This window comes from Cervus canadensis, chromosome 18, assembly GCF_019320065.1.
Source record: "Cervus canadensis isolate Bull #8, Minnesota chromosome 18, ASM1932006v1, whole genome shotgun sequence".
Lineage (NCBI taxonomy): Eukaryota > Metazoa > Chordata > Mammalia > Artiodactyla > Cervidae > Cervus > Cervus canadensis.
Window position 1 is genome coordinate 15,136,057 of NC_057403.1, and position 17,328 is coordinate 15,153,384.

General features: G+C 41.4%; 1 protein-coding gene and 1 pseudogene across 6 annotated transcripts in view; both read left to right on the forward strand.

The window, feature by feature from the left end:
• Positions 1-17,328, forward strand: part of LOC122420166 (zinc finger protein 345-like) — a 59,416-nt gene that overhangs the window by 23,983 nt on the left and 18,105 nt on the right. For 4 of the 6 annotated variants that reach the window (XM_043434964.1, XM_043434968.1, XM_043434967.1 and 1 more), the window contains exon 2: positions 15,649-15,859. In XM_043434964.1, coding sequence (XP_043290899.1) covers positions 15,845-15,859 — 15 coding nt within the window. In that variant the 5' untranslated portion in view covers positions 15,649-15,844. Of the gene's footprint in view, positions 1-15,108; positions 15,275-15,648; positions 15,860-17,328 lie in introns of those variants that run through there. The other 2 variants (XM_043434966.1, XM_043434965.1) reach the window with 2 other exon arrangements.
• LOC122421242 lies at positions 1,362-3,413 on the forward strand (annotated as a pseudogene).

Consider the following 17,328-nt stretch of genomic DNA (forward strand, 5'->3'; position numbering starts at 1 on the left):
GCTGACAAAGCCGGTTGTAGTGTAAAAGCATTGTTTGTGCAGCTGTGAGGAGAGACTTCAGCTTTTCTTCCTTAGCCCTGGGGCTCAGCTGTGCTTTCAGCTCCATCTGAGCATGTGGCCCACCCACAGGTGTCTGCTCCAGAGGCTGCCCCAGGGCACAGGGGTCTGCTGACGGTGGAGGAGGGGCATGGGGGAGGCCGTGGCTGGGCCTCAATAGAGCCCACTGGGTGGTGGTCCTCCCTACTGCCAGGGAGGAGGGGCCAGCACAGGGGGAGAGAGGCTGCGGTGGGGTTCTTCTTTGGTCATCACTCAGCAATGGCGCTATGCTGTATGGTGGTTCAGGCCTCCGCCACAACATCCCCATTTATAGAGTTCCTCCCTCCCTGCCTTCCCTGCAGGATGTCTCCTCACAGCCCAGAGCAGTCCTCTGCCTGGGTCTGCTCTCCAGACCCCCCATTCCAGCACCCAGCCCTTGTCTGCAGTGGTGGACACCCTCTCAGGCTGGGTGGGCAGGGCTGGGGCCGTACCCCGTGTGCAGGTCTCCTCTGTCCTGCTGCCTCTGACTGCTGCCGTGTTCTCTTCCCACAGAGGATGAGGCTCCCCTTCTGTCCCAGCTGGGCTCCCTCAGTGAGGGCCTTGCCTGGATGTGGAGACCTGACCTCTCTTCAGATCCCCCCAGGTTCCAGGTCCTGCTCCACTTCCTGTCCTGTTCCTTTTCCTTCTTCTTTCTCTTGCCCTATCTGTCAAAGCAGGAATCTTTCTTGACCTTTTCATTGTCCAAGGCCCTCTGCTTGTGTTCACCCGGGGCTCTGTGAAAATTCTTTCATTTCTGATGTATTCTTATTGTGTTTGTGGAGAGAGATGAACTATCTCTGCCTGATCTTCTGGCATCTTGATCCTTCTGTCTCTATTGAATTTTTAAATAAGCGAAGAATTCATCACTTTTCTTTAAATCTTTAAGGATATTCACTGAGAATACTAGGTAAAATAACTTGTTATTTGGTATCTTTCAGCTTTGTCTCCTCAAGATACCCAGGATTTGATGCTAAAGAATCCAGGCTTAGAAGATGTATTCCCAAAAGCAAACCTAGGAAAATATGAAAGATTTCACCTCAGAAATTTACGTTTAACGAATGACTAGGAACATACAAGGGCATATGAAAGACAGAGAGGATGTTTATATGGACATAAAGAAACTGAGACAGTTACACTTAAGGCAAACATTACTGCAAAAAGAAATGAGCAGTGCAAGTCAAATTGGGGAAAACACCTACTTCAGTCTTCAACATCTGATGACAACTGTAAGTTTTTAAGAAAATATTTCCAGCATTTTTTGAAACATACGTGTTCTCTGAAAGGAAATGTGGAAAGCCCGGAAGGTAATCTAGTCTCTACTACAAACACTCATTCAAACAATACTCAATATAGCCATAGATTAAACAAACATTCAAGCGTCTCTGAACACGGGAAATTTAAAAATGAGGGGGAAAACTCACAATATAATCAATTTGAGGGATCCGTGAGCAGGGGGTCATAATTCTTCCACCAACAGATATTTTCTCCCCATGCCAAAATGTATAATGATGATAATGGAAGAGATGTAATCCAACCATCATTGTTCAATACATCCCATGATATGGTTGATGTGGAAGAACTTTCCATATGTAATAAAATGAGTCAACCCTTAAGTAAGAGCTTCAGCCCCAATCATTGCAAGAGTATTTATGATGGAGTGAGAGGGTATAAGGTTGAAGGAGACTCAAACCTTATGAAACATCAGGGACTTGAATCTTCAAACAAGGATTCAAAAAGTAATAAATGTAGAAATATCTTTTATCAGCTGTCAGCTCTTTATATAAGAACACTCATACTGGAGAGAAGACTTACAATTGTAGTGAAGATGGTAAAATTTCTAATCAGTCTTCAGAATTTGTTCAACAGCAGACTATTCAGAATTCACAGAAAGAAAACAACTCTGAGATATGTGGGAAAGTCTTTAGCAACTCATCTGATCTAAGTAGACATAGGAAAATTCATACAGGAAGGACACCTCTCAAATGTACAGAATGTAGCAAAGCATTTATCTGTTGCTCACATCTTACTCAACATCAGCGAATTCATACTGGAGAGAAGCCTTATACATGTACAGAATGTGGCAAAGCCTTTATCTGTTGCTCACATCTTACCCAACAGGAGCAAATTCATACTGGGGAGAGACCTTATAAGTGTACAGAATGTGGCAAAGCCTTTCATCAGAACTCAACTCTTACTCAACATCAGCAAATGCATACTGGAGAGGAACCTTATAAATGTAAAGAATGTGACAAAGCCTTTATCCGTTGCTCACATCTTACTCGATATCAGTGAATTCATACTGGGGAGAGACCTTATCATTGTACAGAATGTGGCCAAACCTTTATTCAGAGTTCAACTTTAGCTGCACATCATCGAATCCATACTGGGGAGAAACCATACAAATGTAAAGAATGTGGCAAAACCTTTGTTAAAAGTTCAAATCTTACTCAACATCACCGAATTCCTATGGGGGGCAGACGTTATAAATGTACAGAATGCAGCAAGGCCTTCATTAACAGTTATTGTCTTACTAAACATCAGCAAATCCATACTGGCGAGAGACTGTATAAATGCACTGAATGTGGCAAAGCCTTTCATCAGAACTCAGTTCTTACTACACATTTGCGAGTTCATACTGGAGAGAAAACTTATAAATGTATAGAATGTGGCAAAGCCTTTAGTCTTAGTGGTCATCTCACTAAACATCTCAGAACACACGCTGGAGAGTGATGGAACAAGTGGTGGAAGACTTTTGCCCTGAACATACATCAGAAAACAAGAGTTTATACAAGAAACCTATGGAAATGTTGTAACAAATACATAGAAAAGTATTTAATCAAAAATCAAATTGAAATAAATATCAGAGACTGCATACTAGAAAGTATTTCATCAATCCTCTTTTCTAAATTTTCTCTAGGAGAAATACTGTAGAGAGCAATCCATAGTTAAAAAACATAGAAAACGGATATATTAGCCAGCATCGTGAGATGAAGGTTGAAGGTTAGAACGCTACACTTATTAGCAATGTATCTTTGTTTACAATGACTTGATTTGAGATTAGTTGAAAAGCAAAATGAACGTAATTAAATGCTCAGATAATCCATACTATGTTTTGTTTCTAGTGTGAATGAAAACAAGTTTTTGACGCTTTATGCTTCAAAGATTAGCCTTTTTATGTTGTGTTGCAACCATTTCTATCTGTTCTCCATTAGAACATGAAGGATCAGTTCAGTTCAGTTCAGTCGCTCAGTCGTGTCCAACTCTTTGCGACCCCATGAATCGCAGCACGCCAGGCCTCCCTGTCCATCACCAACTCCCGGAGTTTACCCAAACTCATGTCCATCGAGTCGGTGATGCCATCCAGCCATCTCATCCTCTGTCGTCCCCTTCTCCTCCTGCCCCCAATCCCTCCCAGCATCCGGGTCTTTTCCAATGAGTCAACACTTCACATGAGGTGGCCAAAGTATTGGAGTTTGAGCTTCAGCATCAGTCCTTCCAATGAACACCCAGGATTGGATCTCCTTTAGGATGGACTGGTTGGATCTCCTTGCAGTCCAAGGGACTCTCAAGAGTCTTCTCCAACACCGCAGTTCCAAAGCATCAATTTTTCTGCATTCAGCTTTCTTTACAGTCCAACTCTCACATCCATACATGATCACTGAAAAAACCCATAGCCTTGACTAGATGGACCTTTGTTGGCAAAATAATGTCTCTGCTTTTTAATATGCTATCTAGGTTGGTCATAACTTTCCTTCCAAGGAGTAAGCATCTTTTAATTTCATGGCTGCAGTCACTATCTGCAGTGATTTGGGAGCCCCCCAAAATAAAGTCTGACACTGTTTCCACTGTTTCTCCATCTATTTCCCATGAAGTGATGGGACCAGATGCCATGATCTTAGTTTTCTGAATGTTGAGCTTTAAGACAACTTTTTTACTCTCCTCTTTCATCAATACCATAATGTAAAATGTACAATGAACCTATAAATGGAGGTGTTTGTCATTGATATGAAATATCCTGGGAGGTTGTCATAATGTAAGTGATGATGAAATCTTTCCATGTATTAAAGTAAGACAGAAGTTGGCTCTTTTTTTAAAATATTTATTTATTTATTTGGCTACATCAGATCTTATTTGCAACATGTGGGTTCTCGTTCCCTGACCAGGGATTGAATCCAGACCCCCTGCATTGGGAATGCAGAGTCTTAGCCGCTGGACCACCAGGGAACTTCTTCAAAAGCTGGTTCTAAATTTTCAATAGTTACATCATTTGAATTGTAAAAACACAATCACAGTTCACTACAATATTGATGTATATTTATAATATAAACATAAGTGATGTATATTACTTGACAATGCTGAAATAAAGACAGCTTCTGTGATAACCTAGAAATGTATTAGAAACCCTTTCCAGAAAAGGCATGTAATTAGTGTATTTCTTGTTTACTAAGTGTTTCCTAGGCTTTGTTTCGTAAGTCATGAAAATAATGATCCTCACATCCTTTTATCAGAAAAATGAGTATCTTTCTCTGTACTTTTAATCTGATTTAATCATGGATCATGCTGTGGATTGTAAAATGTTTAATTTCAACCTTGTGTGAAATTAATACATGGTTATTCATAAAAGTGAATGGTTTCTAGTGTTTCAATTGATTGTAATGAATGAAGTGTTAAGACTGTGATCAGCAGTCTTGCTCAACCCCAGGTTCTACTTCAGAGGCCCCCCTTCAATGACCCCCTCACAGAGCTCACCACAATCCTACTCCTCTTGGTCTGAAGGGACCAATTCACCCGCAGTCTGCGAAGCCCAGAGCACTTCACCCAGGGTCACTTATAAGCCTGAGCCCCATGTACTGGCACTGTCTGGCCTGGTTCTAGCCTTGACCTCCCACAGGGTCCCTCAAGGCTTGCTGTGAATTCACTCATAAACTCACTGGCTTCAATTTTCCTTTCTTCTTCTGTTGAACTAAGACTTTCCATGGGATCATTTTAGCAAATGTAAATTTAACAAAGTCACAGGAAGAATAATTAAAAAACATGATTGCAAAATTCTAAACTAAGATTCATAAAATTTTACCCAAGTAAAATTCTCAGCACATGTCTCTTGTCTAGGCTTAAAGGAACTGTTTTCTCAGGCCTTTGACATACATTGAATGCAATATATAAATATCTGAAGGTACATACATTAGCAGTGAGAAAACTAACATAGAATGTGCGAGTATAGGTGTATTAGTGCATATTTATTTAAATAATTTGGGAATGATAGATCAAAAGTGATAATTTCAGCATTGCAGATGATTTACCAAGAACTTACAGATTTGTCAACTAATCTGTTTTTGTCTACTTTTCATGGAATTTATTTCCTTACATGTCAGGAGGTTACATTTGTTAAGGAACTTCCACACTGTCCTCCCTAGTGGCTGCATCAGCTTCCTTTCCCTTCAGTCATGTAGGAGGTTCCCTGATTTCCATAGCCTCTTCAGCCTTTATTATATCATTAGTGGGCATTTTGATAATGGTTATTCTGACTGGAATGAGGTGATACCTCATTGTAGTTTTGTTTTCCATTTCTTGATAATTAGTGATGCTGAGTATCTTTCATTTGCCTCTTGCCCATCTAAATGTTTTCTTTGGCGATATGAGGTCTTGGCCCAATTTTTGACTGAGTTATTTTTGTCTCTGATGTTTTTAAAAATTTTAAATTTTTTGTCTGTTGCTGTGTGCAGGCTTCCTCTAGTTGTGGTGCATGGGCTTCTCACTGCAGGGGCTTTTTTTGTGAAGCATGGCTCTAGGTGTCAGTAGTTGCAGCACACAGGCTCAGTAGTCGTGGCTCACAGGCTAAGTTGCCCTGCAGCATGTGGAATATTCCTGGGCCAGGGTTCAAACCCATGTCCCCTGCACTTGCTGGCAGATTCGTATCCACTGGGCAATTGTTTTACAGTTTTTTTGTAAAATAGATTTTTTTTTTCTTTTGAAATGTATATATTTTTTGTTTTTGAGTTTTTAATCTTTTTAAAAATTTTCAATTGAAGGATAATTGCTTTATAGAATTTTGTTGTTTTCTGTCAGACACCAACAGGAGTCAGCCATAGGTACACCCGTGTCCCCTCCTTTCTGAGCCTCCCTCCCATGTCCCTCCCCATCCCACCATTCTAGATTGTTAGAGTGCTGTGTTAGTTTCTGCTGTACAACATTGTCAATAAGCCATAGGTGTTGAGGCAGTCTGAGTGCAGGTTGGAAAAGAATTTCCAGACATGGCATTTCAGAAAGGAGTGAGTTTATTAAAAACAAAGAGCAGAGGCAAAGCAGGCACTATGAGTGCAGTGAGCCCACATCTGGACAGCCCAGGGGATGTCGACAGTTTCCATGGGTTAATACCCAATTTTTACAGCCTCAAAGCAAAATTCCTGCTGGATGGTTGATGTTAGGTGATTGGTTGGGGCACTATAGGGTGCTTACTGGAGTGGGCATCTTTGCCCAACTGGGAGTCAGCAAGCTTGGTAGTGACTATCAGTGGGCTTTTGAAAAGGTTACAAAGGGGCTCAGTCAGCTTTGAAAGTGTCCATGATTCTGAGCTCTGCTTCTGTGTTCTTGGTGCAAGGTTTCGCATCTGTGACCTTGGGGTCAGTTCAGTCAGTTCAGTCGCTCAGTCGTGTCCAACTCTTTGCGACCCCATGAACCACAGCACGCCAGGCCTCCCTGTCCATCACCAACTCCCAGAGTTTACTCAAACTCATACCCATTGAGTCGGTGATGGCATCCAGCCATCTCAGCCTCTGTCGTCCCCTTCTCCTCCTGCCCCCAACCCCTCCCAGCATCAGGGTCTTTTCCAATGAGTCAACTCTTTGTATGAGGTGGCCAAAGTACTGGAGTTTCAGCTTCAGCATCAGTCCTTCCAATGAACACCCAGGATTGGATCTCCTTTAGGATGGACTGGTTGGATCTCCATGTTAGAGTTGGACCTTGGGGTAGCACGCCACAAATAACAGTAGCCATGATCTGTATTCTTTGTGTTAATTGTGTTGTTCCACTTGGCAGTCATATAAAGTGGAACCAACATACTGAGAATCATGCTGAAGATCCAGCAGAGGACACTGAAGGTGCCCACATATCTGGGAGCTTTTCTGTTAAGCTCTGCCCACCTGGAATCACTGGGAATGATGATCATCTGAAAGACACTCAAGAGGAAGATGGTGCCAATGGACACATCTCTGCTGACTCTTTGAACATAAAAAGCAAGTGTGCATCCAAATTTCATGGATGAAATGTTTCAACCCCAAAGCTGCCAGTGTTTCAGGAATTCCTTTCAAATGAACAACTAAGAGGTTGACTAGAGTCACGTGCTTGAGAATCCAATCTGTGGACCGACATTTGCCTCCTGAGAAATAAAGGGAGAGAAAATGGTAAACAAGACAGAAACTCCCCATAATCCCTGCCATAGTGTGTGATAAAAAGATCACTCCTATTGCCAAATTCTCAGGGGCCATTCTGTCAAATCCCAAGAACTGATCATCTTCCTCTGAGCCAGAGAATCCTGCATGAGAAGATGAGGCAGAATTCTGTACCATATCAACTGGAATTGATACTCTTAAGTATTCTTCATTTACCTTAGATCCCACTGAAAAAGAATTATTTATATTTCTTCCTGTAAAACAAGTGTCCGATATTTGAATGTGTAACAGTGAAGAAACTTAAAGGAATATCAGTGAGGATTTAAAAGGCATGCCCTGGTGGTTCAGTGGTAAAGATTCCACCTGCCAAGCAGGAGATCAGTGTTCGATCCCTGGGTAAGGAACAAATGAGTGTAATATCAGTAAAGATACCATGATTATATTTTAAACTGCACAAGATGATTTTTAAGTTCACACAGGGTAAAGATAAGGTAAGAGTAGAAAAATTCTGGAAACAATATTAAAGCATATCATTTAGTTACAATAAATGAAAGTTTGATAATAAAGTAGAAATAGGTGGATGTGAATTGATAATTTCGGTATAATGGTGGGAAGGAGGATAAATACTGCATTACAAAGCAGCGGAGAAGGCAATGGCAACCCACTCCAGTACTCTTGCCTGGAAAATCCCATGGACAGAGGAGCCTGGTAGGCTACAGTCCATCTGGTTGCTAGGAGTCGGACACGACTGAGTGACTTCATTTTCACTTTTCACTTTCATGCATTGGAGAAGGAAATGGCAACCCACTCCAGTGTTCTTGCCTGGAGAATCCCAGCGACGGCAGAGCCTGGTGGGCTGCTGTCTATGGGGTCGCACAGAGTCTGACACGACTGAAGTGACTTACCAGCAGCAATGAAAAGATGATTTTTTTTTCAACAAATGAGTTAGAATAATGACGACTGTCTTCCCATACCAAGTCTTGTATATACCAAGTGAATCAAAGTTTTAAACAATCTTGGTAAAACATACATAACATGAAATTATGAAAGTAAAAGTCATGCCTATAATATACCTTTATATACATCAAAATTCTTGCCAGGATGAGTATTTTCATTGAACCATAAGTAACAATGAGGCTAACACAGGTTACTTATTTGTAAAAAATCAAAGCCTTTTTATATAAAAAAAGGTGGAAATTCGAACTTAGTTCAGTTCAGCTCACTTGCTCAGTTGTGACCAACTCTTTGCAACCCCATGGACTGCAGCACGCCAGGATTCCCTGTCCATCACCAACTCCCAGAGTTTGCTCAAACTCGAGATCCATTGAGTCAGTGATGCCATCCAACTATCTCATCCTCTCTTGTCCCCTTCCCCTCCTCCCTTCAATCTTTCCCAGCATCAGGGTCTTTTCCAATAAGTCAGTTCTTTGCATCAGGTGGCCAAAAGTATTGGAGCTTCAGCTTCAGTATCAGTCTTTTCAATGAATATTCAGGACTGATTTCCTTTAGGATTGACTGTTATGACCTCCTTGCAGTCCAAGAGACTCTTGAGAGTCTTCTCCAACACCACAGTTGAAAAGCATCAATTCTTCAGTGCTCAGTTTTCTTTATGATCTAACTCACATCCATACATGACTACTGGAAAGACCATAGCTCTGACTGTACACACCTTTGTTAGTAAAGTAATGACTCCTATTTTTAATATGCTCTCTAGGTTGGTTATTGCTTTTCTTCCAAGGAACAAGCGCCTTTTAATTTCATGACTGCAGTCAATATCTATAGTGATTTTAGAGCCCAAGAAAGTAAAGTCTGTCACTGTTTCCATTGTTTCTCCATCTATTTACCATGAAGTCATGATGTTCATTTATTGAATGTTGAGTTTGAAGCCACCTTTTTCACTCTCCTTTTTCATTTTCATCAAGAGACTCTTTAATTCCTCTTCACTTTCTGCCCTAGGGTTGTGTCATTTGCATATTTGAGGTTACTGATATTTCTCCTAGCAATCTTGATTGCGGTTTCTGCTTCATCCAGCCGAGCATTTTGCATGATGTACTCTACATTTAAGTTAAATAAGCAATGTGAGAATATACAGCTTTGATGTGCTCCTTTTGAAATGTGGAACCAGTCTGTTGTTCCATCTCCAGCTCTAACTGTTGCTTCTTGACCTGCATACTGATTTTTCAGGAGACAGATAAGGTGGTCTGGCTTTCCCATCTCTTGAAGAATTTTCCACAGTTTCTTGTGATCCACACAAATGCTTTAACGTAGTCAATGAAGCAAAAGTAGATGTTTTTCTGGAACTTTCTCTTTCTATGATCCAAGGGATGTTGGCAATGTGATCTTTGGTTCCTTTGCCTTTTCTAAATCCAGCTTGAACACATGGAAGTTCTTGGTTCACATACTATTGAAGCCTGGCTAGGGGAATTATGAGCACTACTTTGCTAGCTTGTGAGATGAGTGCAACAACTGTGCTTCAGTTTGAGCATTCTTTGGCATTGCCTTTCTTTGAGATTGGAATAAAAACTGGTATTTTTCCAGTCCTGTGGCCAGGGCTGAGTTTTCCAAATTTGCTGGCACATTGAGTGCAGCATTATCTTTTAGGAGTTGAAATAGCTCAGCTAGAATTCCATCACCTCCCTCTAGCTTTGTAAGTGATGCTTTGTAAGACTCACTTGACATTGCACTCCAGGATGTCTGGCTGTAGGTGAGTGATCACACCATCATGGATATCTGGGTCATTAAGATCCTTTTTGTATAGTTCCTCTGTGTATTCTTGCCACCTCTTTTTAATATCTTCTGCTTCTGTTAGGTCCATACCGTTTCTGTCCTTTATTGTGAACTTTACTTGATTTATAAAATAATTGTATTTAATCACAATGATATTAATGTATTTTACAAAAGTAGTTATGTTTTAAAATAAAAGATATGTGTATACATATATGTTTCCATGCCTTCTTATTTAATTTTAAGTTTGATAGCATTTCTAAACATATTATCTGGGTAATAAGTTTCTGTTTATCTTCAAATAGTTACTATTATGTCAATAGGGAGTATGGATAAATTTTACATATCTAATAAAATATAGATAAACTGAAAGAAGTAGAAAGTATTGCCCATTCAGTCATATTCAGTCATGTCCAGTCATGTCCAACTCTTTGTGACTCCATGGACTGTAGCCCACCAGGTTCGTCTGTCCATGGAATTCTCCAGGCAAGAATACTGAAGTGGGTTGCCACTTCCTACTCCAGGGGATCTTCCTGAGCCAGGGAGTGAATATGGGTCTCCTGCATCTCAGGTAGACTCTTTACTGTCTGAACCACCAGGGACGCCCCGGTTGTAGTCTAATTTAGAGGCCTGCTCTAGGGCAGGGCTTCTGTGACAGCTCAGTTGATAGAGAATCTGCCTGCAATGCAGGAGACCCCAGTTAGATTCCTGGCTTGGGAAGATCCGTTGGAGAAGGGAAAGGGTACCGCCTTCAGTATTCTGGCCTGGAGAATTCCATTGACTGTATCGTCCATGGGGTTGCAAAGTGTCAGACTTGACTGAGCCACTTTCACATTTCTATGACAAATTTCATTTTTTCTTAAAAGCTATATAATTAAATAAACATATAAATTCATATGTATAAGTATATATAATTTGTATACAAATTAAGAACTATATAAATTATACAGAGTCAAGTATGTCAGAAAGAGAAATATAAATACCATGTATTAACACATATATACGGAATCTAGGAAGATGGTATGAAAGAATTTATTTGCAGGGCAGCAATGGAGAAACAGACATAGAGAATAGACTTATGGACATGGGGAGGGGGAGGAGAGGGTGAGATGTATGGAGAGAGTAACATGGAAACTTACATTACCACAGGTAAAATAGGTAGCCAAAGGGAATTTGCTGAATGTCTCAGGAAACTTAAACAGGGGCTCTGTATCAACTTACAGGGGTGCAATGGGAGGGAGATGGGAGGAATGTTCAAGAGGGAGGGGATATATGTATACCTATGGCTAATTCATGTTGAGGTTTGACAGAATAAAATTCTGTAAATTAATTATCCTTCAATTAAAAAAATAAAATTTTAAAATATTAAAAAAAATTTGACAAATATTGTTTTTCAAATGCACTCTAAGCTCTTTACTTGCTTGGTGACAGAAATACTAATTGTTTTTTTGACAGGAATTGAAAAAACATCTACCAGTCATGGAAGACTATAACCTAAACTATGATACTTAGAAGCAACAATGTGTGATAAACTGGTGTGACATACAAAATAAACACGACTAATTCCAAATAAAAAACTGATCTGTTAATTAATGTGACATTAAAAGTATTTAGTGGAAGTCAAGATTTCTGAAACATTAATATATCACATTTAAAGAAAATGACATTTAAAAAGTGATTTTTATTTTGTAAAATGAAGTTATACAGCTATAAATTTTGAGAATATTTTCAAATCAGAGACTATGACACACTATGCTTTTATGCCCGATAGCTTTCATCTGAAACCCATTTCTGAAGTTACTTTTGGAAAATGGTCTGACCCAAATCAGCCAACTATGGATGTAGAAAACAATGCCTTTGTTAGGCACTTTACAAATTCCAGAGTTAGAGAAGGTATTTCTACCGCTTCCTGGTAGCTCAGATGGTAGAGAAGCTGCCTACAATGCAGGAGACCAGGGTTCGATCCCTTGGTCGGAAAGATCCCCTGGAGAAGGAAATGGCTACCCACTCCACTATTCTTCCCTGGAGATTTCCATGGATAGATGAGCCTGGCTGCCTATGGTCCATGGCGTTGCAAAGAGTCAGGCACGACTGATGGACTAAGCACACAATTGTCAACTGTATACACTGTTTCTATAAAACATCATTCCTATAGATTTATTTTTATTAATCATGGAGGTGCTGTAGGCACACATATAGTAACCCTAAAAATGTATGATTTCTGTAAGGTATTCCATGATTTCACATATATCTCTGCAACTCCAGTCATTAGTTACATCAAACATCAGGTTTCATATCATTTCGATTCTACAATAACAATCACTGTCACAAAAATTACACTGTGATTTCCTTGGTGGTCCAGTGACTAAGACACCTCGCTCTCAATGCTAGCTTTGGTGAGGGTGAGGGTGGTGGTGGGGGGGTGGGGGGCGGGGGGGATTCGTGGAAGGTGCCTAGGTTTGATCCCTGGTCAGGGAACTAGATTCCATATGCCACAAGTAAGATCCAGGACAGCCAAATAAATATTTTTCAAAAAGAATTACACTAAGATACAGTAGGAGGCATTGGGAACTGACATTTTGTAGCACCCAATCTCTTTAATAGCTCCATCTAATTTTTGAATTATTCATCTTCCCAGTGTTGCTTTGGCACTGGATTACTTTGACCCAGAAGACTTCCATTTTCCTGTATTGTCACCAACCCAGACTCTCCGAAGCACCTGTTTCTTGCAAATTCTTGCCCTCAGGCTGAAACAGAAAACACTCACTTGATGTCCTTGAATTGCCCGGATACTGGGTTCAGGGTGCTGGTCACAGCAAGCTGCTCCTGTGACAGGGAGGGAGGCAGACAGACCCCTAGATATGGGTTTGTGATTCTGTACCTCACGTCCCCTCAGAACTGCAATTATCTTTACACCTGTAGCTGCCATGTGAGACAGGCTTGGGGAACTCAAATTGTTTGCGAAAACCTTTATTGCTCAGTTGCTAATGATAAAACAACAATTAGAAGTTTGTACCAATCACCTCCAAAGGGACTATTGAAACGTTTGAAGAAGGCTCTATTCCCTTTGGTCCCTGGAGACAGACAGGGACTCACATGGAAGCAGTAGGAAATACTGAGGTCTAACAAAGGAAGGGAATTTCATGTGTCTGCTTGTATAGTTTGTATCCATGAGAAGTGTTTCTACCAAAACCGAGTTATTTCCTATTCTTGAGACCACTGAACTGTGCCTCCATTTAGATTATGAGTAGAGAAATGGAGCCAACTTACCTGAGAGGGATTTTCAAGAATTTCTCCATCTGTCATTTTACAAAGGTGAAATTTTCATACTTCATTGTCTGAAATGTCATAGAACTTCTCACAAAGTATCTTGAGCAAATACCCTCTGTTTATACAGTTAGGGTCCAATGTCTTATAGAAATTCCCGCATAATTTCCACTGTAGTCTGCAATAGTAGGTACACCTTAGCGCCAACTGCCTAGGGAATATTCTCCCAGCTCTTAGTGACCAAAGTCATATTCAGAACCAGAGGTTCCAGCAGGGAACTGTGAAATTTGACCTACTGATACTTTTATCATGAAAATCAGTATCAATATCCTCTACTTAGAATTTGTCCCCATTCACAGATACTTAAGAAACATATTTTCTTTTCGTTTTTGTTCACACCCAAAGCATGTGGGACCTTAGTTCCCCGGTTAGGGAAGGAACAGCAATTCTGCATCGGAAGGTGGGGTCTTAACCATTGGACTGCCAGGGAAGCTCCTAAACACATTTTTTAAAATAAATAATTTATTAACGTGACATACATTTTCCTTTATATTGTAATGATTAATGCTTTCTGTGTAAGAAATGATTAAACCTTCAACTCTGAAATCTTAACTCCCGCACCAGAGATTGAAGCCACATAACCTGCAGTGGAAGCACAGCGTCTTAACCACTGGACTACCAGGGAAGTTGCTAAACTCACATTTAAAGAGAAAGGTGAGGTCTCTTGGGATACAATTGTCTGTGGGCCTCTTACTGTTTTTCCTGTCTTGTGTTAGCTCTTCTCCAGATTATCCTTTCAAGGACTGGGTGAAGAGGAGGAGGTTAGGAAAGAAAGCCAACAGTTGGGGAGGGTGTTTGGGAAGCTAAGTGCAGAGCAGTGGATGTGATCCAGAGACCCCATTTGCCTAGTTTCGTGCCCGGTTTTAGCACAAAAAGTCCTGCTTCTTGGAAACTGGTTCAGTCCTGGAAGAAGCAGGGCAATTGGTTGCTTCAGCAGCAGCAGCAGCAGCAGCAGCAGCAGCAGCAACAATTAACAGAGGCAATCTGAGTATCAACAGATTCTGGCAGGAGTAACCGTATGTCATTTCGGTAGTTACCTCATAAAGGACAACGTGGATTCCGGTCTCCCTCTTTCTTTCCGGAATCACTTCCTAAGAAAAAAGCCAGCTGCTCTGTTTTAATCAGGTCTCTGGTTACAATTAGTGAGGCTTTCTCCCAAAGGATCATCCGAGTGATGACATTCTACTTTTCGTCACTGAGGAGACACCCATATTCACACACTCACACAAAGGGCTCTTGAATTTTCCCCGTTTTTCAACTTGCTGAAAACATCTCGGCTTCCCATAGAGGCAGCTCTCAAAATTCTTCTCTTTCCCTTAAGTTGTGTGAAACACTAACTTAGAACAGGCAGGAAGCAGCTCTGCTCCAGAGGAAGTCAAAGAGATTTAAAGGCATCAAAAGGCAGAGAAAAGAAGCATAGCTGGACAGAAATGACCAGCAGACCCAAAACGGACTGGGGCGGGGGTGAGGGGAGGCAAGACTCCGCCCCCACTGGCCCCGCCCCTACGTACCTGCGCTTCCGGCCTCTTCCCACCCCCCTTTACGTCGCCTCTCGTTGGCCGCGGCGTAGCGCACTCACCCTCCTCTGTACCGGATTTTCCGCCCGCCCGTGCGCAGTATCCTGCAGCCCCGGAGTTGCGTTTAAATGAGCGACAAAGAGTTCTGGTGAGTTTGTTTGTTAGTTTAAAACCCGGATGTCGTAGTCCCACGGCTTGTTGTCCTTCACACGTGGGTTTCGGGGGTCTCTGTGGACGTTCAAGGTACCGCCCCCATTTTCCCGTCCCCAGTGTGTCCTCGTATCGCGGTGAGAAGGTCTGAGGTCCGTTAGCTTAGCTGCCGGGTCCCTGGGGCCCACGTCCGCTTCCTGTTAACATCGTTCTAGGGTCCATGTCCTTCTCTGGCAGTTCTGCCTTTCTAACTTGCAGAGACCGCTGCTTAAAAGTCCTGCATTGCCCAACCCCGAGGTCCCTGATCCACGAAGAGGTGAAGGAGGCTCTATTCTGTATGGCGTTTGGTCAGGGTCTCGCCTAAGGTTTGAAGGGGAGGGTCAGCCTACAACGCGTGATTTTCACAGGAAGGGCCGCGAGTTCTGAAGAAAAGAACTAAAAACACCTCGTTTGCTTCTGTGTTCCAGAATCCCTGCTGTGTCAGTGGCCGTAGAGGATTGTGATTTGTACCTGTTGAGATCCTCCCTCTGTGTGGGGCTGTGTTACAGGGAGCTCGCTGTGGTTTTCTAAGTATTGAACAGCCTATTTTCAACACTCGGGTCACTTCCCAAGACTGATCTTACCTGAGAAGGAAGACCAGAGAAGGAAAGCAAAGAGTCAGAAATGACTCGTTCCCAGGTAAGAGGCACAGTCCGTGTTTGTTCTGTCTCTCCTGAAATGCTGTTTCTTTGGACTTGATAAGCTCCTTGACTTCTGAACGGGTTTGTTTGAACCTACCCATAGTCATCATCCCAAGGGACCCATTGCCCTCCTGGCATATCGGTGTGACAGAAGACAGTATTGCCAGGCAGAGAAGCTCACTCAAGCTTTTAAGTCCCGAGTTTTTATTGGGCTTTAGCTACACAGGTGGGATTGATAACATCTCCAGCATTCTCCCCTCCTTAGAGATTGGGCTAATCAGCCCACTTGGCTCAAAGCCCCAGACCTCTAGTCACTTCGTTGGCCTTTGTGAAATGCCCAGCCTCACAACCTGAGTCATCTCATTATTAAACTAGGGGCCGACCGTAGGTCATGTTGTTAGTATAAATTATCAGGGCCCACGGAGAGTAATAAAGCTACTTAAGTCACTAAGGAAATTCCGAGAGAAAAAAAAAACAAAACAAAAAACTTAAATTCCAAGAGTAGTTAACAAACTTCCAGAACCTGGGGACCAAAGCCTGTCAAATTCTTTTTTTGTTGTTGTTTCGTTTTCGTATTTATTTAGTTTTGGCTATACTGGGATTTTGCTGATGGTCTTGGGCTTTCTCTGTTGTGATTAGGAGGGGCTGCTATCTTGTTGTGGAGCTCTGGCTCTAAGGCACGGGTTCAGTCGTTGTATTAATCCCTGGCAGGCTCTGGAGGGTGTGGGCTTCAGCAGTTGTGGCACACTAGCTTAGTTGCTCTGAGGCTTGTGGGATCTTCCCTGACCAGGGATGGGACCCATGTCCTCTGCATTGACAGGGAGAGTTCTCACCACTGGACCATCAAGCAAGCCCCTAAATTCTTTATTACACAACGCTGAAAGCTAAATCTTTCCTTTATGCCCTTTGACTTTTTTTTCCCCCTCTGATTTTTGTTGTTGCTTTGGAATACCTCACCTGTTGGAATATTAAAAAATATTTTGTTGTGTTTACCTTCTATTTTATTGTTCAAAATAATGTCTAAGTCTCTCTTTAGGTGAGCTTCTTTGGCTACATTGTAACAATTTTGCTTCATTTATTTTGAAGTTTTACTAGTCTATACAGTTATAACTTCATCTGTAATTTGGCAGAATTACAGATTTACAGATTGTAATTATAGAAATCTGTAATTTCCCTCTATTTATGTTTTTTTCATTTTTAAATTCAAAACTATGTTGGCTCTCCTAGATACAGCTGAGACTTATACTTGAAATATCCATGTTTGTTTTGAGTTTGAATTGTTCTGAATTTGGAGTCACTGAAGTCTTTATGTCACCACATCTTCCAAGTAAAACTTGTGGTTTTCAGACTTTATGTGCTTCAGTAAAGGTTTACAGTTTCTTCACATAGGTCTGGAAATGTGTTCTAAATAGGTGTCATGGTATATTTGCTAATAAAATGTAGGCTATTTCTCATATTTTGTTTTTG